The 16,152-nt window shown below is 43.3% G+C and overlaps 1 protein-coding gene across 1 annotated transcript in view; it reads right to left on the bottom strand.

Moving 5' to 3' along the window:
- Positions 1 to 2,080, bottom strand: part of GCLC (glutamate-cysteine ligase catalytic subunit) — a 48,827-nt gene extending 46,747 nt beyond the window's left edge. The window contains exon 1 of the mRNA XM_054493615.1: positions 1,481 to 2,080. Within this exon, the coding sequence (XP_054349590.1) occupies positions 1,481 to 1,630 (150 nt within the window). The 5' untranslated portion in view covers positions 1,631 to 2,080. The remainder of the gene's footprint in view (positions 1 to 1,480) is intronic.
- Positions 2,081 to 16,152: the final 14,072 nt, after the last annotated feature.

The raw sequence follows: 16,152 nt of genomic DNA on the forward strand, positions 1-16,152 counted from the left end.
CACAAAAAAATGTCAAACTTTGAACTGCTCTACAATGACTAGTTACCATACAGTGGGAACTTGAAATAGTAGTTCATTCACTCATTCATGCCACAAGGGCCTGATGCCAACTGCACCAGGCACAAGGCTGGGCTCTAGGAAAACAGAGGTGAACAAGAAGCATAATGTCCCTGCCCTATTTCGTCTTACATTTTCCTGTGACACACAATACAAAAATGAATATACAAAATGGCAGATGCTATAAAGAAACTATGAACTTTACAGTAAAACTGAAGAATCATCATCAAAACACATGCTGTGCTTTTTCTGTTCAAAGAAGTGTGACAAACCACTTTTTGTAGAAATGTGAATTACTAGTCATCATACTTTCCTAATTTAAAACAGCACAGTTTCTTCAGCTGTAGGAGGTAGAATTATCTCCTAATCTTAGAAAAAAAAAAACTAACTTTTTGAAAGGAGATATTCTGCACTGGTATAACAGCACCTCAGCACTTTGGCCAAGAGTGATATCAACACTGGCCAAAAGATAAACAACTTACACAGGTGGCAAGCCATCTAAGGCAAAAGCTAAAAACAAGAAAAACAGAGATGGACTTCTCAAGACGTATTTAATGTGTACTGCATACACGTAATTTTCAAAAACAGAAACGGAAGGCACAAAAAGTTTTGGCAGATGACACTAAACCAACAGTTTTAAATTAACATTGCTGCATTCCAGATCATTCCAATAAACAATGGTTCAACATACTAAGAATCTAGAGACATTTCATCTCTAGGCAGAACACTGGTTTGTAAAGTTTAGTTGCTGGACCTAGGCCATGTAAAGACACAAGAAATCCTAATGTTGAAACTCTAAATGCATTCCCACTTAGAATTAAACAGGAAAAGGAAGGTTCCTCCCCCATGTAGGAAACTGAGACGTAATTTACTGGTTTCAATTTATAGCTATCAAGTGTGTGTGTTTTGGAGGAGAGGGGAGATGAGAAGTTGGAGAGGTTTAAGGAAAAGACACCTGCATGAGGTAGGGCAGAAGTGGACATCCTGAAGACCTGATTTCTAAAAGCAGCAGGCCTACTAGGAAAACTTAGTCTCTTTCATATTGACCGCAAAAGCGAATTTTGAGCCTGTAAGGTGGATCGTGGTAGTTGCCGGTCTGCAGATACACTAGGTTGAAGACTCGCAGCACCTAATGTCACTTTTTCATGCTCACGCCCTCCCAGCGCCCAATCCGTGTTTATGGAATGAAGGGGAAAACCCAAAAGAATGAATGAACGAGAAAGGAGTCTAGTCAGGAGGATGGCCCTGGACACCGACTAGGCGAAGGCAGGGACGATGCTCCCAGGGCCGGGAGGCGCTCGAGGACCCCCGGGCACAGTGGAGAACGCGGACCGCGATAGGACCGGGGGTGTAGGGCCAGACAAAGGCAGCGCGGGCGGCCAGACACGGGTGCCCGGCGGGGGCGGGGACCGCGGGCGCTCACCTCATCGCCCCACTTGAGAACGTCCTTGTGCCGGTCCTTGACAGCGTGGTAGATGTGCAGGAACTGGAGGATCCCGTGCCGCCGCACGTGGTCGGCATGGCGCTTGGTTTCCTCCCAGCTCAGCGGCGAGCCCTGGGACAGCAGCCCCATGGCCGCCCCCTCCTACTCCTCCTCGGGGCTGACGGCGGTCGCCCGCTCCGGGCGCGAGACGGACACTCAGCCGCCCGCAAAAGGCGGCTGCCGCTCCACCCCGCGGGGGCGCTCTCGGGCCGCAGTCGGCGGAGGGAGGGTCCTGCCCGCTCCGGCTCCCCGGCGGCGGCCCCTGGCGCCCAGGTGACAGACCCTGGGTCCGACGCACCGCGCGGACGCCAAGGCAGAAGACCGAGAGCAGGCGGGACGGCTCTCGGCCCGGCGGCCTCGCCCTGGCCGGCTCCCCGCTGCTCCTCCTCCCGCTCCGATGCGGCGGCGGTGGACCCCACGGCCGCGCTGGCTCCCGCTTCTCTTTGCCGGTCTGATGCACTGGCTTCTTCCTACTTGTGACCAAAACCTGCGCCGCCGCCGAGCATGCCCAGTCTTTGCGTCCGCTAGCTCGCCGCTCCTGGGCGCGATCCTTCGTTCCAGGTTTTATAGACTACGGGCAAAGGCGGGGAGAGGAGGCGGTGCAGCGGCGGAGGCGTGGCCTGGAGCCCGGTGGGAACCGCCGAGGCTGAGGAGGCGTGTGCAAGGGTAGTTGGGGCGCAGTTGAGGGGAGCAGCTCGCGAGAAGGGGGCGTGCGGTCGGCCTCGCTTTACGCAAACGCGACATATCAAAATACATTTTTTTCCTAATCAAAAGAGATAAACTTGGGGTTCGGGAAGAAAGTTGATTATTTGAATCAATGACGAACTCACCATATTATGTTTTAGTTGGACAGGGCCTCACACACACTTAGAGTGAGAGCGGCAGAATGTGTTGAGAAAAGTATTAACATGGTAGTGAAGTGAAACACTTCAACTCTAGGCTCCATCACTTACTGACTGTGAAACTTGGGACGAGTTCTTCCCATATCTGCATAAAATTAGATTAATTCTATCTTTTATAGATGTCGTAATTATGTGCATAGTGTACATGTGTATAGTGTTGATGGCCAATAAACTGACCTGGTTATTAAGAGGAATCAATTTGTCAACTTGTGTAAATCATCATTATTCCCTACTCTCTTGATTAACTGGTGACATATGTTCTCTGGATGGCACGGACACCATTTATTGCAAAAAGTCTCCAGATAGATCATATGAGGAACCATCTCCAAAGTTTATCCTCCATCTAAACCTAAAATTCATCCCTTAAGTGATCAAAATGACGTTCTTGTGAGCCTACTGTGGGGTGGGGTTGAAGATAGTGGGAACACCTAGAGTTGGCCTTATCTTGGAGGGAAAGGAGAAGAAGGAGGTACCGTGCCCCCAAGTGATTGTTTAATAAATATGTGTTGACAGAGCAATGACCTGTCAGGGGAAAAGTGAAGGCAACTAGATCATACATGTACCTACCCAGAAAGTGTGTATTTATCATACCCTCTTCCCTCGCACTACAGAGTTAACATTTAGTAAGCACTTATTAATTGCTGAATGAGTGAGTACATGATAGCAGGATTCTCTTCTCCCACAGCCTTCATATTGGATGTGCCTCTCACAGGGCTTGGGGACACGAATACCCAAGGTCTGGCTGGGATTTCCACAATGGTGTGTGTGTGTGTGTGTCCGTGTGTGTGTGGTAGGGATGTTTGAAACTCAGGAGATGATGTTTCCATCCTCATCACACAGCTGGGATAGAAATCAAATCACATTCTAATTTTTCCACAGCCTTTTCAACAACTTCCTTTGCCCTCCCACCAGCCTCACCAGATCTGTATATGGTTCTGGCACTCTGTTGTTTTTCCTGCTTGAAATTCTTCATCTGACACACTCATGTTCATCTTTTGAGTCACAGTTATTCCTCTCTGTGTTTTGGCTGCATTCGTACATTAATGATAGAGTCATTTTAAAGATAGCTCCACACTAAATAGTGAATTCCTCTGGGGCACAGATGACTTATGCCTTTTGTATCTTTAATTCTAGAAAAGTGCTTGGTATAGAGTGTGTGCTTAATAAATGTTAGCTTTTCCGTGAAAAGCAGGTAGTGGGAGAGGGGGAGAAACAGTGTTTCACATGTAGGTAAGACATCCAACGATCATTGGCTTATTTTCATAATCTCATCTGACATTTTCATAGACCTGCATTGTTCAACACGACAGCCATCAGCCACATTGGCCAATGCACATTTGAAATGTGGCTAACATGACCAAGAAACCAAATTTTCATTTTAATTTAATCAATTTAAATGTAAATTTAAAAACTGATATTCCATTCAGTTACTGGAAAACTTTTAAGTAAATTTGAAACAAGTTGGAAATGTGAATCCATTTTTGACTGTAAATTTTATGAAATGTAATTACAGATCAAGTATTTCCAATGAAAACTTAGTGGCCCAGATGTGCTGTGAGTGTAAGTCACACACCAGATTCTAAGACAGTAGAATAAAAAGATGTAAATATCTCATTAAAAGTTTTATATTGATTACATAGCGATATAGTATTTTGGAAATTTTGAGTTAAATATGATGTGGTATGTTATTTAAATTAATTCACCACCACCCCCCCCCCCGCCACTTTTATTTTTAGTTTTAAAGGAGGCTACTGAAAAATTTAAGATTACATATGTGGCTCTCATTCCACTTTATTGAAACAGTACTGATGTAGACCTTGATTTACACTTTGCAAAGCACTTTTCCCATACACCTGCTGCACACCATACACTTTTCCCATGCACCTGTTAGGAATCATGGACCTGGGCGGTTCAATAATAGACTAAATTCTAGTCTAGCCAAAGCCCTACGCGACACTGAACCTAGTAAGAGTTTAACACTGTAATTGGAGTTACTCTGTCCTAGATCCCGGCTCACACTCACATAAGGGACCTCCCTCACCCTACCCCCCCGAATTCTGAACCAGCTGCCCCAGCGGGGGTCCCAGGGCTTTGGACAATCCCAAAAACGGCGCGGGCACTGCTGCATCACAGGGCAGTTATGCCCAATTTAAACCTTGATCTCTCAGTGCCTTTAGCCTTTTTTGTTACAAAGAAAAAACAAAAATCCCATCACGGATCAACTGAAGTCATATTTAACAAGAGTTACTCCCCTCTGACAATGCTTTGCCTGCATAGGTCCACTACTGCTCGATTTCATTCTGTAGACTGCACCCAGGGCTAGGTTTCGACATCTGGAAGTGAGTTTTCAGCAGACAGCTCCATCAGGGCTGTAACGATAGCTGAAGGGGAAAGAAGGAGCTCATATCTTGCAGAATCAGCTCTTCCCTAGACCATGACCAAAGGCCGATTCCCAGTAGTGTCTTCCGCGGAAAAACGCGAGACCCGCTCGCCGGGAACCCATCTCTGCCCAGCGGCGCCCTGGCACCGCAACCTCGCCTCGCAGCCCCGCGGAACAACACAGGCCCCGCCCCCAGAGCCGCCCGGAAAACCTGGACCGTGGAAATCCGCATCGGGGGACGCGGTGCAGTCGTGAGGCCAAGCTGAGCATGCTCGGAGAGCCGGCCTGTCGCGGGAGGAAGCGGTGTGGGCCGCGGGCGGTGCACGCCGCGCCGTTGTTGTGATACAGCCCCCGCCACGTGACTGCGCGGGCCCGCCTCCCCGTGACTCAGCACTTTGTGCGGGCTCCGAGCCGGAGGTCAATCCGGGGGAGGCTTCTCAGGGCAAAGTCTCAGTCCATCACTCCTGACTTCTGGGCTGCTGCTGCTGCTAGGATTGCAGCAGTCATTTCAGACACGATGGGTTTCGGGCCTCCAAGGACCAAAAAATACATCATTTTCCCTGTGGTCACGCCATTCCCAGTTTCCCCTGAGTCAGCGGCTTCGCGAGATCAAATAAGGAAAACAGAGAGAGTGCCTAGGGGACTCTGAGGAAGGCACTTCTAGGTCATCTGCCCCTGCCTTTACCGCTCTCTTTGGCTTGAGTATCCCTTGACCTTGGTGGTCTGTCGCGTGGGTCCCGGTATATCACATTCTATGCCAGGCACTTTGAGCTGGTATCCATAAAACAGTACTAATTTTTGCCACATTTTATAAGTGAGGCAACTGAGATCCAGTAATACTAAGTAACAGGTAGTGGCTAAGCTGGGGTTTGAACTCCAGTGATATTTCAAAGCTGGCTGCTACACCACTCAGCCTGGGTGAAGCTGGTGGCTGCCTTCAGTGTGTTTCTTCCTGGGACTTGATGCCAACCTTCATTACATCCTTTCTTCTCCCTTAACACACCCTTTCCCTAAAACCCGCGGATCTGCCTGTGAAGTCCTTAAGATTTTTGTCTGTTAAATTTCTTAATTGGTAGAAACGAATGGTTATTTCTTAACTTCAGTGTAAATGTTAAAGAACAAAAGATACAGAAGGAATTTTCTCCGTACAATTGAGTTATACTTGGAATTTGACTTGATCTTATTCAAGAAGATCCCTGGGGGCTTTATGATGGAAGAGCAGTACCCAAAATACTGGGGCTTTGGCCCCATCTCAGAGGGCTACCTGCTGGGTCAATCTAAGCAAAGTTGTGATAATCATTGGAGAGTCCTTTCCTCTCATCTGTACAAATGAGAGTCTGGAGGATAAAGTTTCCCTTCCAGCGTAAACATTTTCTGATGTTATTACTAAAATTAGTTGAAAGGGTTCAAATCTTTTTGTATTGTGTACTATTTGTAATACATGCTGCTGAGGGGTGCTATTGTCATTGTCAAAAAAGCAAGGAAACTCTTTTGACCTTTTCCAAGCCAATTTTTAGTTTACATGGATTTTTGGAAAATATAAATGTGCTTGTTTTCGTGTAGAGTTACAAAAGGTCTGTGAAGTTCAAGTGAAGAACTTTTTTAACATGGAGAAGTTTGAGTGTGCTAAAGAAGATGGGTAGGCGTCAAAAGGGGGCAAGATTGAAGATGTGGGAACGAGAAAGGATGTTTTCAGAAGCAGGATGTCTCAGGAGACCTGACTTGTTGGGATCCAAAACACATGGGAAGTGGTGAGCTTTTTTTTCTAGAAAAACTCATTGTATTTTTATAGAAGATAAAGATGCCATGATAATGTGTTGGAACAGGGCGAGTGATATCTGAGTCCTGTAGACTTACTCTTCTCACTGGAGAATAATTAAAGATAACTTTTTATTATAGACATTTCCAATAAAGCACAAAAGTTGAGAGAACATAGTGTAATGGCTCTTCATGTACTTTTTTCTTTTTTTTTTTTTTTGAACGGGAGTCTCGCTCTGTCGCCCAGGCTGGAGTGCAGTGGCATGATCGTGGCTCACTGCAACCTTCACCTCCTGGGTTCAAGCGATTCTCCTGCCTCAGCCGCCCGAGTAGCTGGGACTATAGGCGCCTGCCACCATGCCTGGCTAATTTTTGTATTTTCAGTAGAGACAGGGTTTCACCGTTAGCCAGGGTGGTCTTGAACTCCTGACGTCAGGTAATCTGCCAGCCTCGGCCTCCCAAAGTGCTGGGATTACATGTGTGAGCCACTGTGCCCGGCCCTAGTTTTTGTATTTTTAGTAGAGATGGGGTTTCGCCATATTGGCCAGGTTGATCTTGAACTCCTGACTCAGGTGATCCACCTGCCTTGCCTTCCCACAGTGCTGGGATTACAGGTGTGAGCCATGGTGCCCACCTCTTCATGTACTTATTATTCATCTTTGTATGTTACAGTTACTTACCTCCTCCCATTAGTTTAAAGGAAATCTCACTCAAGTCTGATCTCAGGACCTGAGCTCTAAGTGAAGGTTGAAGAAAGAAAGAGGAATGTAGAAGATGAGGTTTGAGCAGCTGGTATGGGAGGTGATCTAGAAAGATGGAAAATAATGAGCAATACCCTAATATCCGTAAACCAAAAATAAAATTCTAAGCTCTCCAACTAACTGAATGGACCACTCCTCTAGGCCAAGAACATTCTGAAGTAAACCTGAGGCCAGGCGCAGTGACTCACACCTGTAATCCCACCACTTTGGGAGGCTGAGGCGGGCAGATCACCTGAGGTCAGGAGTTCAAGACCAGCCTGGCCAACACAGCGAAACCCCGTCTCTACTTAAAATACAAAAATTAGCCAGGTGTGGTGGCATGCACCAGCAATCCCAGCTACTTGGGAGGCTGAGGTGGGAGAATCACTTGAACCAGGGAGGCGGAGGTTGCAATGAACCAAAATCATGCCACTGCACTCCAGCCTGGGTGACAGAGTGAGACTCCGTCTCAAAAAAAATAAAAAATAAATTAAAAAAAAGTAAACCTGAAATATGAAACACTACTTCAGGCCATGATGGAATAGGTGATCAGACATGCCTAATTATAACATCCTCCCTTTGGATTTCGGGCACAGCTGACCAGCATTAACATTGAAACAGAGACCTGAAGACTGACTAAACAGGTTCTTTGGAACAGTAAAATACCAACATGATGGATAATAGGCCCTGAAGAAATCAAGTATTTTATCCCAAAATACGGTTCTTTGACATATTTTGAAATGGCCCTGCAAAGCTGTTTCTTGTGGGGAAAATCTACATCCTGTAGAGAATCCCCTTCCCTTTCCAGGTCTTTTTCCTGATCCAGAAGAGAATTAACGGAGTCTGGCACCTTTTTAAGTCTCCCAACAAACATTTACAATCTATTATCTTTGAAGCCTGCTACCTGGAGCCTTCATCTGTATAATAAGAACCTTGGTCTCCACAACTCCTTAGTTAACCCAGACACTCCCTTCTATTGATTCTAGGTCCTTAGGTAAACTCAACCAATTGCCATTCAGAAAACCTTTGAATCCACCTATTCAAACATTAGCAGGGACCTGGAACTGACCCTCTGATATGGTTTGGCTGTGTCCCCATCCAAATCTCAACTTGAATTGTATCTCCCAGAATTCCCACCTGTTTTGAGAGGGACCCAGGAGGAGGTAGTTGAATCATGGGGGCTGGTCTTTCCGGTGCTATTCTCATGGTAGTGAATAAGTCTCACAAGATCTGATGGGTTTCCCCTTTTGCTTATTCCTCATTTTCTCTTGGTGCCACCCTGTAAGAAGTGCCTTTCACCTCCCACCATGATTGTAAGGCCCTCCCAGCCATGTGGAACTGTAAGTCCAATTAAACCTCTTTTTTTTTCCCAGTCTCAGTTATGTTTTTATCAGCAGTGTGAAAATGGACTAATACAGTAAATTGGTACCAGTAGAGTGGTGTGTTGCTGAAAAGATATCTGAAAATGTAGAATCAACATTGGAACTGGGTAACAGGCAGAGGTTGGAACAGTTTGGAGGGCTCAGAAGAAGACAGGAAAATGTGGGAAAGTTTGGAGCTTCCTAGAGACTAGTTGAATGGCTTTGCCCAAAATGCTGACAGCAATATGGACAATAATGTCCAGGCAGAGGTGGTCTCAGATGGAGATGAGGAACTTGTTGGGAACTGGAGTAAAAGTGACTCTTGTTATGTTTGAGCAAAGAGACTGGTGGCATCGTGCCCCTGCCCTAGAGATTTGTGGAACTTTGAACTTGAGAAAGATGATTTAGGATACCTGGTAGAAGAAATTTCTAAGCAGCAAAGCATTCAATAAGTGACTTGGGTACTGTTAAAGTTTTATAAGGGAAGCAGGTCATAAAAGTTTGGAAAATTTGCAGTCTGACTATGTAATAGAAAAGAAAAAACCATCTTCTGGGGAGAAATTCAAGCCGGTGTCAGAAATTTGCATAAGTAACAAGGAGCCTAATGTTAATCCCCGAGACCATGGGGAAAATGTCTCCAGGCCATGTCAGAGACCTTCATGGCAGCCCCTTCCACCACAGGCCTGGAGGCCCAGGAGAAAAAAGTGGTTTTGTGGGCCAGGCCCAGGGTCTCCATGCTGTGTGCAGCCCAGGGACTTGGTGCCCTGTGTCCCAGCCACTCCAACCATGATTGAAAGGGGCCAACATACAGCTCAGGCTGTGGCTTCAGAGGATGGAAGCCCCAAGCCTTGGCAGCTTCCAAGTGGTGTTGAGCCTGTACGTGCACAGAAATCAAGAATTGAGGTTTGGTAACCTCCACCTAGATTTCAGAAGATGTATGAAAACACCTGGATGCCCAGGCAGAAGTTTGCTGCACGGGCAGGGGCCTCATGGAGTACCTCTGCTAGGGCAGAGCAGAAGGGAAATGTGGAGTTAGAGCCCCCACACAGAGTCCCTAATGGAGCACTGCCTAGTGGAGCTGTGAGAAGAGGGCCACTGTCCTCCAGATCCCTGGATGGTAGATCCACTGACTGCTTGCACCATGCACTTGGAAAAGCCGCAGACACTCAATGCCAGCCTGTGAAAACAGCTGGGAGGGAGGCTGTACCCTGCAAAGCCACCGGGGCAGAGCTGCCCAAGACCATGGGAACCCACCTCTTCCATCAGCATGACCTGAATATGAGACCTGGAGTCAAAGGATATCATTTTGGAGCTTTAAAATTTGACTGGTCCACTAGATTTCGGACTTGCATGGGCCTTGTAACCCCTTTGTTTTGGCTAATTTCTCCCATTTGGAATGGCTGTATTTACCCAATACCTGTACCCCCATTTTATCTAGGAAGTAACTAGCTTGCTTTCGGTTTTACAGGCTCATAAGCAGAAGGGACTTGCCTTGACTCAGATGAGACTTTGGACTGCGGACTTTTGGGTTAATTCTGAAATGAGTTAAGACTTTGGGGGACTGTTGGGAAGGTATGATCAGTTTTGAAATGTGAGGACATGAGATTTGGAGGGGCAAGGGGTGGAATGATATGTTTTGGCTGTGTCCCCACCCAAATCTCAACTTGAATTGTATCTTCCAGAATTCACACCTGTTTTGGGAGGGACCCAGGGGGAAGTAATTGAATCATGCTGGCTGGTCTTTCCCATGCTATTCTCGTGATGGTGAATAAGTCTCATGAGATGTGATGGGTTTATCAGGGGTTTCTGCTTTTGCTTCCTCCTCGTTTTCTCTGGCTGCTGCCATGTAAGAAGTGCCTTTCACCTCCCACCATGATTCTGAGGCCTCCCTAGCCATGTGAAACTGTAAGTTCAATTAAATCTCTTTTTCTTCCCAGTCTCAGGTATGTGTTTATCAGCAGCATGAAAATGAACTAATATAGCCCCCTCACCCCGAGTTGTCTCATGTTTCCCAAGTTGTCTCACATTTTCGGGGCATGTTTCTGGACTGAACCACCATCTTTCATGTATTGATGTCTTACATCCACCTAAAATGTATGAAACCAAGCAATATGTAGCCCGACCACCTTGGGCACATGTTCTCAGGATCACTTGGGGTTGTGTCACAGCCATGGCCACTCATATTTGGCTCAAAATAAATGTCTTCAACTATTTTATAGAGTTTGACTCTTTTTGTTGACATATCTTACTGGAAACCAATTTCTGTCATTCTAAATTTGGAGATGGTAGATCTTATCCAGTTTTTTCACTCCAAATTATCCAGCTGTTGTTCCAAATTGTGGGGCTTTGTATTTAAAAACAAAATCTGAAGCCAGAAAAACATGCTTGTCACATATAGTATAAATGACTTGACAATGGCTGTGCATGGGTGATTAATATTGCTAAAATAGGCCAAGTGTCAAAATGTGAGTAAGGTTGCTAAGGCATGTGTTTACCTTTTTAAAGATATCTGATCTTAGTCTCTGCCTTTTTTCTTCCATTTCATTCACCTTAGTTTACATAAATATATGTAAAGTTCATTCTAGATTAGATAACACCAAATAATTGAACTTTGGCACACTATAACATATTATTCATGGATGATGAGATGTGAAAAAGTGTTAGCCATAATTACATCTATGTAGAAAGGCAATTGTACTGAATAATTGAGCAATTTTGCTTAGATAAGACCAGTTACTAAAAGCAAAAAAAAAAAAAAAAAATTGTACTTCCCGAAAGTATTTTTTCTCATACAGTACCCCCTGCCACTTATTTTAGTACTTAAACTTAAATGTAGTAAGTAACTTAAGGAAAAAAATTCAACTCACCTAAAAACTTATCTTACAATACACAGGACATCCCCACAACAAGAATTGTCCTACTCTAAATGTCAGTAGTATCAAGGTTGAGACACTCCTCTATATGTTGTAAAAGGAAAATAAATCTCGACACCTCCAAAGCACTAAGCCAAGGGAAAAATCAAGCTGGAAACGATGTCAGGCAAACCTTCCTGCATCTCATTTTATTCCTAAATAAAATAGCTACAAAGATAAAAGGCTACATACCTCCCTCACAATTTGCCTACAAGGAATTTCCTTGTGGACAAAGGACAGACAGAAACCAAAGTCATCTTTCTGAGGCTCATCTGAGACAAATGCATATCTGATTGCTTCCTCTGCCATATTGTTTATATAAAAATGCAGATTCACTGAGCCAGACTAAATTGTGTATTCGGTGAAAGGCTGGTCGAAGACTCAAAAGAATCCCCCTCTGCTCCCCCCAACCCTGTATGCCTTACTGGACAGAACCAAGGTACATCTTACACATAATGATTGATATCTCCTGTCTCCCTAAAACTAATAAAAGCAAGCTGTACCCCAACTACCTTGGGCACAAGTCATCAGGACCTCCTGAGGCTGTGTCACGGGCATGTCCTTAACCTTGGCAAAATAAACTTTCTAAATTGACTATGACCCGTCTCAGATATTTGGGGTTCACAATGTATTACGATGAACTCTATTACACGAATGCTTGTCTTTAAATATTTGCAAGGGTTTCCAAGATCATCAAAATGAATAGTTGAGAAGAACTGAACATTTACAATGGTTAGTGTCATTTTATTTGCAGTTATCACAGGCACAAATATGTATATATAGTTACCTAGTATACTCCTCTCTAATGTGCTGATGGAGCCTGTGATGGGAGGGGTTAGGGCCCTTTCCTAATCCTGTTTCTGTTTCTCTTGTGGCCACTTACTTGTGAAAGGAAAATAAATCTTGGGGCCCCAACATCACTAAGCTAAAGGGAAAAGTCAAGCAGGGAACTGTTTAGGGCAAACCTGCCTCCCATTCCATCCAAAGTCATCCCTCTGCTCACTGAGATAAATGGGTATCTGATTGCCTCCTTTGGAAAGGCTAATCAGAAACTCAAAGGAATGCAATAATTTGTCTCTCACCTACATGTGACCTGGAAGCCCCCTCCTTGCTTGAATTGTCCCACCTCACCAGACAGAACCAGTGTACATCTTACATATATTGATTGGTGTCTCATATCTCCCTAAAATGTATAAAAACAAGCTGTGCCCTGACCACCTTGGGCACATGTTGTCATGACCTCCTGAGAGTGTGTCATGGGTACGCATCCTCAACCTTGGCAAAATAAACTTTCTAAATTAACTGACACCTATCTCAGATATTCAGGGTTCACATTTTGGCAACCATGAAGGGATTCTGAGTGTTTGTGCCACTGACATTTGACAAATCTCCTATCAGTGCCTGGTACCAGCTCGAGCTAGCTTTATGGCTCAAACCAATAGGACAATTCGCTGAAGCCTGCAAGCACCCCCTCCAGAGAATCCCTGATTTCCCAAAATTTGGTCGAGATCTAAAGTTTATTTTGTTGTACAACTTCCTTTGGAGTTTTACTTGCTTCCAATACAAGGCAAATTTTTCCTGCTTCCATGAAGATTGAAGACAGGTAACTCCTTTATAGAGTTTCAGCTGGCTTCCAAGGGAAGCCAAATTTGAGATTTTTCCTGCTTCTAGGATGGTAGAGAGCAGTCTTCAGCTTGGGACTCATCCCTAAGAAAGTAACTGAATTGGGGTTTGTTTTGGCTAAAGTTAAGATGAACAACTAGCTGGTCTTAATTTCTCCTTACCATTAGAACACTCAGTAATTGTACAAGTTGTGCCATTGATTTTTTGGCTTAACTGCTTTTTTTGTTGTTGTTTGTTCCTGTTTTTGTTGTTGTTTGTTTCTGTTTTTGTTGTTGTTTTGGTCTTTTTCCCATTGGGTTTGATCAAACTATCTGACTTGATCAAATCTGAAGGAAAGTTCCAAATTATGAGGAATAAACCCTCTGAAGTGGCTAAATTCTCACAAAAGAAAAAAGATGGTGTGGTGGAGGGAGAAAAATGGCCAGCAAAAGAAAAAAATATATTTTTGATTTTGACTACTTAAGGGGCTTTCTTTACATAGCAAGGCCACCTCTTTGCTAGCCAGGCCAAACTGAAAGAGCAATGGCTATTGCCCTACACTGCAGTTCCATAGCCAAGGGTTCTGCCATCTTTTTTTTTCACCACAACAGCCTGATTTTGCTTCCTAAATCAAGCCCTTTCTGGTTTGATACTTGGTACTTCAGCAATAGCAGCAATTTGTGTGTGTGTGTGTGGGTGGGTATTTCTATTTAAAAGGACATCATGGTTTGTTTGTTTTTCTCCTAGGACTTCATCTCTTTTTTTGAGCAAAAGATTTTTTCTTCTCAGTTGGCTGAATTCTGTTTTCTTCATTTACTTCTGCTGTCTCTCCTTTCTCTTGCACCCTCTGCCACATGTGGGGCCTAAAATAGTTTATAGTAGCCTGGGGTTCCTTAAAGAAAATGGAGAAGGCACCAGACTCCCTACTGGGGAGAAACCCATTTTTCCTTATGGAACTCCAAGAGTGTAAACAGACAACTTGTATCAGCTCTTAAACTGCTTGCATTTGTATTGTGTTACCTGATTTATTGACTAGAATAGGTATTGCAACAGAGGCTACTCTTCAGTTTTTAAGGAAGAGTGTAATTTAGACACTCTGAAATGTCTTTGCTTAAAAAAAATTGTTTTAAGTGCACTGCAAAAGCATTACATGGTCTAGCCTCATAATAATTCTCCCTTTTTGGAGACCCAGGATTCAGTGTGGACTCTGCCCAGATTTCAGAGATCTAGGTAAAAAATAAATAATCCCTATCTGAATAAAGTTGGTCTCCTCATACAATCCTATGATAGAGTTCTATAATTTTATGTTTGATTTGGCATCCATCTTTAGTCTCCCTCTATCACCACTAGACTTTTTCTGTCTGTACCTTGAGATGTAAATTTTGCTATCTGATTTTTCATCTAAGAGTTGTTTCCTTCAATATGCAGGTTTAGGGCTATTTAGCTGACAACTGCCAGGTTAGTGAAACAGGTTATCAAGAGTTTGCAAGTCTAAGACAGGGGAAAACAAAAGGAGGTCTTAGGAATCTATAAGATGTACTTCTATCAGTATGCCCAATACATCTATGTATCTATGTGTTATGTACACATTTCACTACTAAAAATATATAAAAAGCTGTAATTAATTGGCTTACAGAAAAATAAAGGTGCTTAAATCCAATGCTTTATCAGAAAAAAGAAAAGACTAGCCAAATGCTTTTTCAAGTTTACGTGATTTAAGTAAAATCTTTAATAAATAAGCTAGCTTTAAAATTATTGGTGAAGTAATATTAGAAATGTCTTAAGAATTGTCAGCATACATTTTTGTTTGCATTTATGGATCAAGTCATTTCATATTTATCCCTGCCAAATACTGTAAGGTGTCAAAATTTGGCATAGGGTTACAAAACTATAAACTCAGCCTAAAACAGAATGATCTTTGTTTGTGTTAATTTTTAATAAATAAGACATTGATATTGGTTTAATGAAAATAGCTACATCTTGAATTATTTAGTAAAATTACTATAACTTCTAATCTTGTGGCCTTAGGGAGTCTAGTCCACAGGCAATAAGGTTTCTTTTGGGAAATGACTGTTATCATCTTTGTTTCAAAGCTAAACCAAACTAAGTTCCTCCCACAGTCAGTTCGGCCTATGCCCAGGAATGAACAAGGATAGTTTGGAGGTTAGCGGCAAGAGGGAGTCAGTTAGGTCATATCTTTTTCACTGTGTGAATTATAATTTTGCAATGGTGAGTTTCACAACTTTAAATGATGACTATCACAGTTTTCATAAATAATCTAGGTAAACAATTAAAATAATTAGGTAAATGTAATGGGATAAATACTTATAGATAAACTTGTCATAATTTAGAATCTAAAGTTGCATTAAATTAAATAATGGATATTTCATTATTTGGGTATTTTACAATGAAAATATATTATAGGAAAATATTTTTTCTAAAAAACAAAATGTGTCCTTTTCAAAAGGTGAACAATTTTTGTCTAATTCAAAGCTTATTTTAAGGTTATATATAAAACAAGATAAAAGAAACCAGGAAATGAGGCAGATGTAAAGAAAGTTGCAGAAATAAAAGGTATTTTTTGCTAAGAAAGCTTGAAGAGAAATAATTTTATATGAGAAAGAATCTTATATGGTAAATTTAGTTCTGGAATAAGATGACTGGTTGTTTAAGAAAGAGGGGTGTTCAGGACAAACCAGAAAGTCCAAGCATGTCATGAATGATCTGTGTAAGCCACAATAAGAGGATTTATTTTAAAAAAAAAACTTTCAGCCGGGCACGGTGGCTCACACCTGTAATCTCAGCACTTTGGGAGGCCGAGGCAGGTGGATCACCTGAAGTCAGGAGTTCAAGACCAGCCTGGCCAACATGGCAAAACCTCATCTCTACTAAAAAATACAAAAAAATTAGCCAGGTGTGGTGTCAGGTGCCTGTAATCCCAGATATGCAGAAGGCTG

The sequence above is a fragment of the Pongo pygmaeus genome, chromosome 5 (genome assembly GCF_028885625.2).
Source record: "Pongo pygmaeus isolate AG05252 chromosome 5, NHGRI_mPonPyg2-v2.0_pri, whole genome shotgun sequence".
NCBI classification, from domain to species: Eukaryota; Metazoa; Chordata; class Mammalia; order Primates; family Hominidae; genus Pongo; species Pongo pygmaeus.